Source organism: Triticum aestivum, chromosome 1B, assembly GCF_018294505.1.
Source record: "Triticum aestivum cultivar Chinese Spring chromosome 1B, IWGSC CS RefSeq v2.1, whole genome shotgun sequence".
NCBI classification, from domain to species: Eukaryota; Viridiplantae; Streptophyta; class Magnoliopsida; order Poales; family Poaceae; genus Triticum; species Triticum aestivum.
In genome coordinates this window covers 236101257-236115065 of record NC_057795.1, presented here as the reverse complement: position 1 = coordinate 236115065, position 13809 = coordinate 236101257, and the positions used below count along the sequence as shown (strand labels likewise).

The 13809-nt window shown below is 46.5% G+C and overlaps 1 protein-coding gene across 1 annotated transcript; it reads right to left on the bottom strand.

Annotated features, from left to right (window-relative positions):
- Positions 1–571: 571 nt before the first annotated feature.
- On the bottom strand, positions 572–13573 carry LOC123117513 (ferrochelatase-2, chloroplastic). The gene is made up of 11 exons (XM_044538254.1): positions 13336–13573; positions 13124–13240; positions 12657–13029; positions 12093–12236; positions 11144–11245; positions 8745–8848; positions 8538–8664; positions 3465–3617; positions 3135–3235; positions 2839–3040; positions 572–1023 (listed from the first exon to the last, which is right to left on the bottom strand). Exons 2-11 carry the CDS (start codon positions 13171–13173, stop codon positions 799–801), a joined length of 1581 nt encoding a protein of 526 aa, XP_044394189.1. The 5' UTR covers positions 13174–13240; positions 13336–13573; the 3' UTR covers positions 572–798.
- Between the last annotated feature and the right edge of the window lie 236 nt (positions 13574–13809).

Genomic DNA, 13809 nt, shown 5'->3' with positions numbered 1-13809 from the left:
GGGGCTGCCGCCTGTGTCGCCTACCCTAGGCGACGCGGGGGCCTCGTACCAATCCCACGCATGGCCAGGTGGTTCACTGCGTTTCACAGAGGAAGATTCTAGTCTAGTAAAGGCTCACTAGGGACGTTGGTGTTGTTTATGTATCCATAAATGTATTCTAGGGACATGGTGTTGTTTATGTATCCCCAAACCCAACCAACCCCTACCCCGCACCACAGGCCTGGATAGAAGGCCAGGAATCCCTAGGCTGCCGCCGCGTCACCTTGCTGGGATAGGTGTGGTGGACGGAAGAGAGGATACGGTGGGCGGAATGAGAGGGATTGCGTGACATGGTGAGGGGGAAATGAGCCCATCTTTGTTCACTCTGTACAGAACATGCACGAACGATGTTGGAAGAGCGTTCACTTTTTTTCGATAAAGGAAGAGCGTTCGCTTGGGGAGCCTAAAAATTCAACGTCGGATTTTTAACATTTGAGTTTACTAAAGGATGTGCATCAGAAGCCAGAGGCGTTCTCTTTTCAAGAAAATAAATATGTTTGGCAGGGTGAGGCTCCAGCTTTTGTTTGTGATCTTGTAGCCAACGATTCGACAGCTCTTATTGGTTAATAATAATAATGTAAAGCTCTCTTCAGTCTAGCATATTTACACCGGCGAATACAGTCCATATTTTCCTTTCTTGGCGTAAGGCAAATCGATCCATCATATATAGCATCAGGGCATTCCCCAAATGAACCAAAATTACGATCAGATCCCCTCAAGGGGAGACCTGAAATCCATCCATCCATCCATCCCCGCTTGTCAAGGGAGAGGTGGCAATATACCCCACTGGTGCAAGAGCCCCTGTCCGGTTGTTACCTCCAGCACCAGGAGAGCCAACACGGCCAGCATAGCAGCACGTCCATTCCATGTCTCGGCGCTCTTCGTCCAGCCCCACTCCCACACAATCACCGGAGGAGGCAGCATGTCGCGTTTCGAGTCGTAGGTTGCTAGCAGCTCCTCCACGCTTCCAAGTGGCACCAGTGACTGCAAAGATAATTCACCATATTTCACTGGAAATTCTACTGTGAACGAGTGTAAGTCGGCTTCTTGATTAAATTAAAAATTGCAGTTCCTAATGCCAATTCCTTCAGATTTACAAACTACTGGATGTTCAATCATTTAGGACATTTTTTTTAGAAAAGGAGGAGGACCCCCGGCCTCTGCATCCGGGCTCCCGGATGCATACGGTCACTTTATTAATTATTCTCACAAGACCTTACAAAATCATACAACAGTAAGACTAAAACCACCGTCTAAGCAACAACTGTAGATACTCCTATCCAATTGATGAAGGGGCGCTGATAGTCTGGGCCTAATACCAAACAGACATCGCAGCCAAACCTAAACATCTAAGACCTGAGGTCCCAACCGGGACGCCTGCCGGGTATGGGGCGCCTACCAGTCCGGCGCACTCCTCAACCAGGACACCTGCCGGGTATGAGGCCGCCGCAGCCACCTGCCACCAATCCATCTTCAGTGATGTACTGCTGCACCACCTTGCCCGGCCTCTCAGCCATGGACGCCACCACGACGCCTAATGACATCACCCTCCTGCGCGAGTCCCTCGCCACACATCGGGCGCCAAGTCTCCACACATCGGGCGCCAAGTCTCCACTGCGTCACGCCGCCGAGAAACGCCACCATTAATGTGCAGGATGAAACACCGCTCCACTGGTCCCTCGAGCCCGTGTACACCTCCAAGAATGACGCCACAAGAGGGAAACGACACAATAATGCCGCCGTCATCCGATCTACTGATCTAGGGTTTCCCCCGGATGTAGCAGATAGTGGCCTGAAACTTCTCAACAGCGATGCCTTCAACAAGGGAACGACACCAAATAGTGCCGCCATCGCCGGCCTCGGCAGCAACCGCAAGCAGGTCTTCACCCAGATCTATTCCAATGGCCTCCATCAAGCGTCTTGCGCACGGATCGTCCATCACCGCGGCCGCCGTGTCGCCCGTCGCGAGACCACAGCCGCCGACACATCCTCCGCCGTCCGGGGCCGCCGCCCAGGGATCCAGCCCTTGCTGGCTGCCGGAGCGAAGCCACCGAGCCCCATCGAGGGCGGCCAACGGGGCGGAGAAGCTAGATCCGGCCAAGCCCGGCCATGATCCGGCCTCTCCCCGCGCTGTAGCCACTCCCGCGGCCCTGCATCTCGCCCGCGCCCGAGGCGACGCAGGCAGCGCATGCGCGCACAACGCCGCGGAGACAGGAAACGCCCCGCCGCCACCTTCCCTGGGGCGCGCGCGGACTTCGCCGGCGGCCCCTCCAGCGGCGGCGAAGCGAGGGAGGGGCGAGGGGGACCTGGCGGCGGCGGCGCTAGGGTTCCCCCGGGCGTCATTTAGGACATCGTCCAAGGAATCACTACTATGGTGACCACGGAGTGATCAGCGCTTTGACCACAATCAGATTTTCATACAAGGGGTATTCCATCTAGGGCATGTTTTTGCATGTCACTTATGTTTAAACCATTATAATATTATCTGCTGACCCTAATTCAGTATTTGGTCTTAAGTCTTATAATGCTACTTCCTCCGTTCCAAATTACTCGTCGTGGTTTTAGTTCAATCCAATTTGCACCAGTATATTCTGAGTGATATAGGTTCACTGAATCACCAGGCCTGTGTTTAACTCTAGGTTGAAAATACCACATGCATATTACTAGATATAAGACTTTTTTTATACTCCATTTGTATAGGAAAATGTCTTATATTTTGATAGGGGGAGTAGAATATTGGAAGCTGACATGATTGATTAACACGAATAGAAGGCATTTTGCATGTCCTGTGATACTTACCTGCCGAGCCTCAAGGTTGGAAACTGCCATTGCGCCAACATAAGGCAGGCTTTCGATAACAGCATCCGCCAGATCTGAAATGAATGTGGGCTCACAACCTAAAGCGGGAACTCGTCCCCAGTGCTTGATACCAGATTGCAAAGCCAGCTCCTTGTATTCGACGTCAATTTCTTCTAACGTCTCAATGTGTTCGCTGACAAAACTGAAGAGAGAAGACAAGAATAAACAATGATGATTATCAAACTAATAGTTTAGTTTATAAGGGGCAACTGCATATAGAGTTAAGAGAAGTATACCTAATGGGAACTGCTAGAAGGCTCTTTACCCCTCTCTGCCCAAGAGCAATAATTGTCTCGTCAGTGTAGGGTTTCAGCCATTCCACTGGTCCTACTCGGCTCTGGAAATTTATGCCAATATGTTAGTTTAGAAGGCCAGATAACACTTCAAATAAGACTAAGCATCACGTTTATCTGCTGCTGTACTTGGACTGGAGCAACCCCCAAATCGATGTTATGCTAGTGCTGCACACTACATAGGCTCCCCATTTGGATGGTGATTGCAAAAGCCAAGGAGTAGTGTGGTTGCTTACGTAAAATACACGGGGCATCAGCATGTGATGTATTGACCTGATAAGCAAGTGTAGATGGATTTGCCATTCCTCTTTTTTCGAGCTCCTCCATGATAAGATCCACGCACTCTTCCATCTCTGCTTTATACGGATCACCAGCTTCTTCAACGTATGCCAGAGGAACTCCATGAGCACTGAAAAATATCATAACCTGCAAATCTCATGTCCCATCAGGTATAATATTTCATTCATCAGAACAAAGAAACTGAAAAGGCTAAGATCTGTCTGAAGTTAAGAAAACAAATGGATGCAAAATAGGAATAATCTAAGGTGTATCTTCATCAATCATTAGATATTTTTGCTTGAAGCTTATCATACTAGGGTAACTGCTGTAGAACTGGATGAGGTGCTTTCTTTGTTGCAGGACTTTCGCCTTGAGCATCAGCCGGACCAAAGGTTCACCGTTCACGGCCTGCCCTTCTCCAAGAATGCGTACGCACAGATCATTGCAGAAGATGACGTCGACCCCAACGCAGCACTAATCTGGGTTTTGAAAGCTCCCAACAAGGTGAAGGTATTTGCATGGCTACTGTTCAAAGTTAGGCTCAATAAAATAGCAAATCCACTCCGCAAAGGTATTGGGTCCAATAGCTCCTGCCCATTATGTGTTGCTGCTTCAGAAGATGTGCTACACCTCTTCCTCCTGTGCCCTTCTGCACGTCAGGTATGGTGGCGGTTGGGGCTCATGCCGCCGGACAGTCTACACCAAGCTTGGGACGTCGGTGCACTAGAGGGGCTCAAACCTTCGGTTTGGCCCACTGTCCTCCTGTGTGACATATTGGCTTATTAGGAATGATAGACTACTCATATCAACAAGGAATTCCTTCTTTTTCAGGAGCCCATCCGAAAGGAATCTCAAAGTTAAGCGTGCTTGGCTTGAAGCAATATGAGAATGGGTGACCGACCTGGAAGTTGATCCTAGGTGTGCACGAGTGAGGAAAAAGTGCACAAGAAAGACTAGTGTTGGCCTGTGGGGAGAGTCTCGATCCAGCCAGGCATAACGGCAGGGAACCGGTGGCTGTGGCCGAGGCGTTACAAATGGTATTAGATGTTAGAATAAATCTGAGGCATACCGTCGATCATCCGAGGACCAAGCAATCACACGGGCACGACACCGAGATTTGTTAACGAGGTTCACCGATATGGCTACATCCCCGGGGCCTGACTACGGGCGCTCCTCCGCGTGACACCGTCACAATACCGCACATCGGTCACCCGGGCGCCGGCACACGCCGCCGGCTCCCCCTTGCATTCCTGTGCTATTATGTTGGCATAGGTTACATCGTGTGTCTACCCCCACTATATATGAGAGGCCTAGGATACAAGTGTCCTACTAGGACACGACTCCACATCCTATGTAAACACAATACAACTCATAGTCCAACTATAACCTACCTTGTACACTATATTCGACACAACTCAAACATTAGAGTCGACCCTCGCGGTTTCATGGGCTTGTGCGGGTCAGTGGTGCAGACATGTACATGGCACGTGTGCCCCGTGGTGGCACACGACATGGGCACAAATGGATGCTGGTATTGGCGCATATACGTGTGCTAAGAGGGGACGGCCTGCTACACCGATGAGGACATCGGTTCCTTTGAATGAGGGTGTATGTGACATCCTGGCTTAATAGGAATGATGGACTACTCATATCAACAACGGATTCTTCTTTTTTCAGAAGCCCATTCGCAAGGAACCTCAACGTTAAGCGTGCTTGGCTTGGAGCAATTTGAGGATGGGTGATCGACTGAGAAGTCCCAGGGGTGCGCACGAGTGAGGACAAAGTGCACAGTAAAGACTAATGTTGGTCTATGGGGCCAGTCTAGATCCTGCTAGACATAACGGCCAGGAACCGGGCCGGAGTGATGGAGTCAAATCCAGCAGATCACGGGTAGGGGGTCCCGAGCTGGTAGTCTTGGCACGATGGTAACAAGGACACAGAAGTTTACCCAGGTTCAGGCCCTCTTGAAGAGGCAATACCCTACGTCCTGCTTTGATTTCAAGGGGGTAGAGAGTACATGTGATCTACAGCGATATCGTGTGTGTATGAGTTGTTGTCTACGGCCCACACCCCTCAGTTTATATAGATACCAGGGGTGCCTGGGGTTTACATAGGTCGGTTGCATCTAAGGGCAATATTGGAGAAGACTACCTCTAAATCTATGTAGTACACGCCAAGTCTTTGGAATCTTCAATCCTAGTTCTCTTGGGCTCGACGAACGAGGCCTACTTGGTTTATCTTCATGGGGGTCCTCGGCCCAGCCTATATGGCTGGGGGCCGACGTGGCTAGCACCCCCTAGTCGGGAGCTCCTATTGGGCGCTGTAGGCGCCCGTTGGAGAACTGGCGCCTACAGCGACCAGCCGTGGGCCGCGGCCCATTAAAAGATCGCTCGATCGCTCCCTTCCGTTCGCTCGCTGAAGAAAAAAGACTCGCATCGCTGGCTTTTTTTGGCTGTGCTGCGCCGCTCGTTCAGGAAAAAGACCGGCCTCCGGTTTTTTTTACAAGTTTGAATATGTTTATGAAAAAAAGGTCATCGATTTTGAACAAAAAAGTTCACAATTCTGAAAAAAGTTCATCAATTCTTAAAAAGTTCATCGGATTTGAAAAAAGTTCATCAAAATGAAAAAAGTTCATTGGATTTGGAAAAAAAGTTCATCGACTCAAAAAAAGTTCATCGAATCAAAAAAAGTTCATTGGATTTGAACAAAAAGTTCATCGAATCAAAAAAAAATCATCGGATTTTAGAAAAAGTTCACGGATTTTTAGAATAAATTCAGAAAAATGTTAAGAAGTTCATTGAACTTGAAAAAAAGTTAATCAGTTTGAAAAAAATTCATTGAACTTTAAAAAGTTCACTGAATTGAAAAAAGTTCATCAATTTAAAGAAAAAGTTCATGAATTAGAAAACAAATATCATCTATTTGTAGACATTTCACGCATTTAAGAAAAAAGAAAGAAAACAGGAAACAAAAAAAGAAAGGGGAACAAACACAGGGAACAAAAGGTATAAAATAGGGAAAGGAGGCTTATATTCACAAAGTCAGGGCGGTGGCGTAGTGGTCTGTGGTGTTTCTATCAACTGAGAGATCGTTTGTTCGATTCCTGATTGCGCACGCTTTTCCTATATCTCGTTTTTTGAGTTGGAAAACAGGGGGCGAAATGGGAGTTGGGCCGAGCCCAGCTAGTGCCGCTGCAGGCGCCGGTTTGCGCAAACAGCTATAACCGCCGCCTGCAGCGCTAAATAGGAAATGCCCCCCTAGTCCAGGACACCATTACGGAGTGTTACAAATCTATGTGACATTTTGGCTTAATATGAATGATAGACTACTCATATCAACAAGAATTATTTTTTTTTTGGTAGTCCATCCGCAAGGAACCTCAAAGTTAAGCATGATTGGCTTGGCGCAATTTGAGGATGAGTGACCGACTAGGAAGTTGATCCCGGGTTGCGCACGAGTGAGGTTATTCAGAAATTTTTTACTGAGGATGCGTTCTCCAGAAAAGAAACTTCCAAAAGAGTGATTCCTATTGCTCCCTTACAAAGCCTATTGCTCCCTTACAAAGTTAAATATTCTTGAGACCTTTTACAGTACATCAGATCAATATTGACCGTTTATTTTTGTGCTTGGACGGCTCAGATTTGAAAATACTACTGCAGATTTTCGGTAGTATTTTGTGATCAGGGGGAGTTTCGGTAGTACCGTTAGCAAAAACGTGGGCTGGCTCCCTAAAAAAATGAGTGATCGGCATTACGGAATTTCACATATCCATTCGCCACCACCATACGCACCCCCGTGGCCCATCCTCTTAATGGACACAGCCGATACCTCGAAAAAGAAATACGACCACTCGTGGTCGTGGCGCTAGGGCGAGAGGACGACGGCAGCCCCCAGTCACCGTGACGGCTCTCCACACAGTCTATGCAAACACTAGCGCTTGGCGCTCCACCGTAGGCCGGAAGAGCCCGCACTGCGGCGTCGCCCCCCTCCTGTCCTAGGCGGCAGCTGTCGTCGGCGAGAGCACTGCAACCAAGAAGGAATGAGTTCACGCAATAATAGCATCAGGCCCCTCCCAATGCTCCACCTTGTACATGTGCTAAGCCTTCCACATAGGCAAAAAATATGATGTGGCAAGTTATTTAAGAGGAGAGAGATGAGTGTGGTGACCCCAGGAAGAAACAATGCTAAGCGCGTGAACCTAGGCAAAACATTTAAAGGAAGGAAGCCCACCAATACATGAAGAGCTTTAGTTGCTAAATCATTAAATGAAGCAAGCTTAGCAACCATAAGCTAAGCACCTATGCATTGGGGAGTATAGTTGCTAAGCTATTTAATGTGCTTAGCACCTCATCTAAGCACCCATGCATTGGCAGCAGGCTTAGAGATTAATTGCCTCCTGCATGCAGCGTCAAAGCGAACCTCCGGCGTTCTAGTCTGGATATGCATTGACCATCGCATGCACTGGCACGAGCATGCATCGCCGCATTAAAGAGAAGAATTAGTTGAGATATTGAAGAGGGCTCATTTGGAAAGGAGGAGGACATAGCTTGCACTAAGGCTAGTCATAGTGGGAATAACTTAGGTAGTAACATAGCGTACTCCGAGAAAATTTTGCTTATGTGGCATGTAGTTAATGAGGAGCCTTATAAACCGGAAAGGATGGAGTACCCACTATTTTTTGTAGTACGATGTACCGTAAAAAGTCTCATATTCTACCCCCTTAAGCAGTTCCAACCAGAGCCTGTTTCAGGATGAGTGGCTAAATTTTATTACGTTATTAGTAACCTAGATGACAACGTTTCTGTCTTAATGTATGCCCAGTTTGAAAATATTAAGCATTGGCAATTCGGCACACATAGATTGCCTGAAAGAATGGCCTAGTATTATATTTTGTGTTACAGCAAGGAAATCGCCTCCAATATCAACAGCCTTCTACTCCCTCTGTAAACTAATATAAGAGCGTTTAGATCACTATTTTAGTATTCTAAACACTCTTATATTAGTTTACGGAGGGAGTACTACTTTCAGTCAAGAGAGAACACCAAGATCATGAAACATGGTTCTTACCTTCTGCGGTTTTGGAAATTTCAACAACTCCTTCTCGATCAAAGTTGCCATGGCCTTAATATATCCTTCACGCTGATACCAAGAAGGAATAACCGTATGTTGCATATTGACCAGATACTCATCCTCTCTAACATTGCAGCTGAATGTGTCACTCGTATAATCTTGAAAAGCGATGTGCAATTCATCATTTCAAATTACTGTACTTACCTGAATATGCTCTCCAGAAGACGGAGACTTGAACCACTGGTCGATATGGAGAACTGGGGGTAAAGAGGTAGTACAACAAGTTTTGTGATTCCATCCTTTTTTATCTACAATGTAAAGAGGACAAATTAATCTCTAGTGCAACGAAATACTATAAGTTACGGTAAGACTAAGTAATTTACCATATCTATAATAGCATTGATATTGAAAGTTTCGTGAACTTTGAATATTCTTTTTGTGTGTTAGAAGATTTTAAACTGCATCTCAGATTACCATACTATTGCCAATCACAATCCAAAAGTAAATAATGTGTTAAAGAGTATTAGTATAGGTCTAGGTCTCTTTACGTAGTAATCTAGATTTTCTTCCTTGTATCCCAAGTCTATTGTACTATACTATATTTGTCCCATTGGCCATGCAGTACAATCTAAGTTGCCCCTCTAACATGGTATCGTGAGCCCAGGTTTAGTGTTTTCTGCTCCGGTGCCGCAACTCGTTTCTTCCCAATCGGATTGTTTTTCCCAGTGTCCACGGTCAATCTTGATCTCTCAGGGCTGATCAATTTTTGGTCTGATCCCCAGCTCTGGAGTTCGTCCCTCTCTGTGACCATCAAAGGAACAGAGTCCCAACGGCATCTGCTTACCTGGAGCTGTCACTGCCGCTCTTTGCACAATGCTGCTGCAAGCATTCTGCTCTTCCTATTGCTACCGCTAGGTGCTGTTGCTCGCCCATCAGCTTGCCACATCTTGTGCTCCCGTTGCTGTTCCAATGCTATCTTCAGCGTTTCTGCTAAGCTAGCTTCTATTATGGTTTTTTTTTAAAAAGAGGTTAACATGGATCGTTTCGCCGAATGCGTCTTGCACATGCACCTTCCAATTGGTGTTGCATGCTCAACCGCTAGTTGCTACTCGTCACTACTCCTTGTCGGCATCTCAACTGCACGGCCTCCTCCGTAGCCTCTTCTGCAAACACGATGGTTCCTGCATAATTATTGTTGTAATCTGGGGTAGCGACTCGGAAAAAGTCGAGCCTGCAGTTGCGACTAGTCACGACTCACGACTCGAGTCGACACTAAGTTGAGTCGACATTTTTTTTTTGCGACTCATCGACTAGTCGCGCGACTCGAAAACCATGGTTGTAATAAAATCTAGCCATTGCTCTCATTAAATAGCGCATTAGGCGATTTCCGTTTTTGGTACGTGCCGATGGAACCAAGCCTAAAGCCATCGAAGAGCTTAAATCCGCCGTTCAATGTCACCTTCTATCAGAGCATCGTCGGCAGCCTCCGCTACTTGGTTCAGACTCACCCGGGCATCAGCTTTGCCGTCGGCATGGTGAGCCACTTCATGGCGGCGCCCACAAGAGAGCACATAAGCGCCGTCAAGCACAGGTACATTGCGGGCACGCTCCACTACGGCTGCAGCTACAGCAGGAAACCCGGCGACACAGGACTCGTCGGCTACAGCGACGCTGACATGCTCTTCTTCAGGCACACTGCTCTTCTTCAGCTATTGCCCGGTGTCTTGGCAATGTCGGAAGCAGAACGTCATCTCGCTGTTCTCCTGCGAGTGTACATCGCTGCCGCCACAGTGGCATGACAGGGCATATGGCTTGGGCAGCTCCTCGGCGATCTCCACGGGACAGATCCTCTCATCGCCAGCATGGACAACAAATCTTTGATTCAGCTCTGCAAGAACCCGGTCTTCCACGACCAAAGCAAGCACATCGAGGTGCAATATAACTTCATCAAAGGCTGCATCGAGGATGGAACGATTGTCGTCAACTTCATCGGCACCTGCGATCAGCTCGCGGACATATTCACCAAGGCACTTGGGCGTGTCCAGCTCGAGCTACTTCGGGAAAAGATCAGCGTCATGGAGGTGAAATAATTGAGCAACAACTAGCTTAGGAGGAGTTTGTTGTAATAATCTAGACGTTTGTGGTGTATGCTACAGCTTGTGTTTTTTAGGACTAATTGAGCTGTGCCCTCAGCAGATCCCTCTTGTACTCTCTCTGTGTTCGTCTGTACCGTACCTTCGTGTGTGTGTGTGTGCGCGTGCATTGTGAACTTGTGTTGGGCTGTTGGGCTGTGGTGGTTTGCTTTATCTATAAAGCGGGGCGAAAGCCTTTTTCGGTAATAATCTAGACGTTTCTCTCATTAGATAGCGCATTAGGCTATTTTCGTTTCCTTGTCATGGCAACACATTTTCTACCATTTGTTATCAGTAACTTCTGATACTGACAGTATTGACTTCATGCACCAACCAGTTGCTCCAAATGTCCAGACTCATGGAGAGAGGCGGGCAATGTATTTCAATAGACAGAAACAAATGCCAAAAAATTGATCAATAAAGTAAACAGCAGAACCAAACTAGCGTAATGGAGACATGAAAAGCCCCTACTTGTTCTATAGCTTCCTCGGTGAAGGGATGCCAATACCGCATTCCCACGTACACCTTAGCAGGGATATCCTTTCCACATAGTGCCTCCATAAGTGCTTCTCCCTGTACAAGGTTTCCATAAAATGGTAAAACCATAAAATGAAATATAATATAGGATGCATATAGTTTATGGGAAGATATGAATAATATAGGAGAAGTGAGGAGACCTTAACTAATTTACTTAGCATCATAATGATATGAATAGGTCAACGCCTAAGGGAAACAACATATTTTCTTGCTCAACATCAAATAGAAGTATTCTTGTCAGGTGACTCATTAACCCATCTAGTAGTGCGACATTGGCTTGAGGGAACATTACAAGAACGAAATGAGCCTAACTCAATTATTTGGGGAAGTGGATTTACAGCCCCACCACTTGAGTTCAAGTCCCCACGGATGCAAATATGGGTTCCTACATGTACTGTATGGGTTTCCCCTACGGTTATTTTCTTCAAAACGAGTGAACATTATAAATGGTTAGAATAAATATTACATTCACAACATGCATGGTTGTGCATTGCTGCATCTTGCTCAGACAATTAGCTGCTGAACAGATCGCTATATTGTTAGGAGTTGTGACTCATGGACTAGGCGTAGGTGGTTTCGAGTGATCTTATATTATGAGTAGCAAGCAGTTTCTTTTGTTTTTGTTTCACTTATGCTCCTTGGTGAGTGCAATTCCAGTGCTTCCTAGGATTATGGAGACAATCTTTTTTCAACATTTTACTGTGATTTGGGCAGATAGCTTTAATTCTGCTGAACAATAGGTTTACTGTGTGATAAAGAACTATTTTTTAGTTATGTTGTTCAGTAGTGAGTGAATTTCAGTAATATCCATTGTGTTAAGAGATTCACTTGTGCAGGATCCATGAGAAGTTAGCAATTAAGACAATACAAGATTACAATGCACCTGCGCATCAGTAATTTGTCGAAGAGGTGAACCACCACCTATGGATGCATAACCTTCCTTGCTCTTTGGCGCTCTTGCAACAGAAATGAATTGTGCTAGCGGCTTCTGCAGAAAGCGGAACGCCCTAGGAAGACGGATGATATCCTGTCATAATGTATCATGAGATAGCCAATGAGTAGGAGAAAATAAGTTGCAGTGTGATTTCCTCAAAAGCACTTGTAAGGAGGCACATCTGAACTTCTGAAGCTCTTTATTTCTTAGCTACAAAATGTATCCCATGATTGTAGAACTTGATGCAAAGCTCCAAGGTTGATTTGGCCTTTACAATTCGATGAGAAGTACTCCCTCTGTAAACAAATATAAGAGCGTTTACATTTCCAGGAACTTAGTGATCTAAACGCTCTTATATTTCTTTACAGAGGGAGTACAAAGTAAATTGTTGTACATTTCCAGGAAAATGATAAATTCTTGCTCGACATAATCTTTTGGAGAAATGAAGACCGGGAAATATAGCAAGTGAAAAAACTTAAGAGGCTCATAATTGCATATGAGGATGGTAATTACCGGATCAGCAAAGAGATTAAACAAGAAAGGCTGGACATCATCAAGGGTCTCTGGGCCTCCAAGGTTTAGCAGCAGAACGCCGATTTTCTCATTGGCAACAAAAAGTTTCCGGATATCAGACTGCGCAGTGAGAACCGCCTCTGATGCGGATGAAGATGCACTAAAATGTTGCCTCGAGTCAGGTGGCGGCTGAGAAGACCTACCTAGCTTGCATTTGCAGGACAAAGGCTTGATGCGGCAACATTGCCCAAGACAAAGTCCCGTGGCGCTACCAATCAAAGAAGATTTAATTGAATATGTCCTCGAGAGACTGAGCCTGCTTGGACAAGGAACGGAACACCAGCTATGTAGGTATGCGCTGGTATCCCATCTCCTGAACCAAAACCCCAAACCACCAATCCCCATTAGAGACCACATGCATCAAAACAATTAGTCCCAGCCGTATTAGGAGCTATTGGTAGTATTACCTAGATAAATTACGCGGTGCAGGCCCAGGAGCGAGCCTGACGTGGAGCATGGATATCCAAATTTGTTGTGAAACCGAGCGAAATTGGTACTCAGCCAGTAGGGAAATCCGCAACGAGCTGCATGGATAGGAGAAGACAGGAGACTCAGGTTAGAGCAAAAAATAAGAGGTAATCGGAACAAGCCAGTGCATTTCGGGTTCCTTATCGCCTACCGAAGAAATCAAATCCTTGGAAGCGCGGAGGTACAAGAGAACTTGTTTGAGGTCCCTGTTTATGACGGGGAGGAGAGAGAGGATTCGGGCTTCGGGGGAAGAAGCGGAAGGACGAAGTGGCAAGTGGAAGCGGAAGGAAGCAAGAGGATAGGGTTCGAATGTTGGAACGGTGGAAACTTTTCTAGAGATTTATTATTATATTTGATTTGACTTTTGATCAAAATATCTTCCCAAGGGAGGGGCGCGCTACCGGCTTGCCTGCTCGTCCTGGTGCCCGTGCTGCCGGCCCATCCATTTTTCGTCCAACGTATGTCTCCTAACCGCCGTTCCTTCCCACCAAAGAAAAACCAAACAAATCTCGCATTTCCTTGTAATACTCTTTTCAGAAACAAAGTAACGAGTGTTGCGTGTCATTACTCCTGTAAAGAATATTGGAGTGCCCATTTTCTGGGGGCTTCGCGGGCAAGGAGGCTC

What these genes read in the sequence shown, in the direction of transcription:
- LOC123117513 (XM_044538254.1), bottom strand. Translation starts at nt 13,173, where the DNA reads ATGCTCCACGTCAGGCTCGCTCCTGGGCCTGCACCGCGTAATTTATCT. An exon ending in GCACCGCGTAATTTATCTAG is followed by an intron (nt 13,030 to 13,123) that starts GTAATACTACCA and finishes GTTTTGGTTCAG; the next exon opens with GAGATGGGATACCAGCGCAT. An exon ending in AATTTCCAAAACCGCAGAAG is followed by an intron (nt 3,618 to 8,537) that starts GTAAGAACCATG and finishes TGAGATTTGCAG; the next exon opens with GTTATGATATTTTTCAGTGC.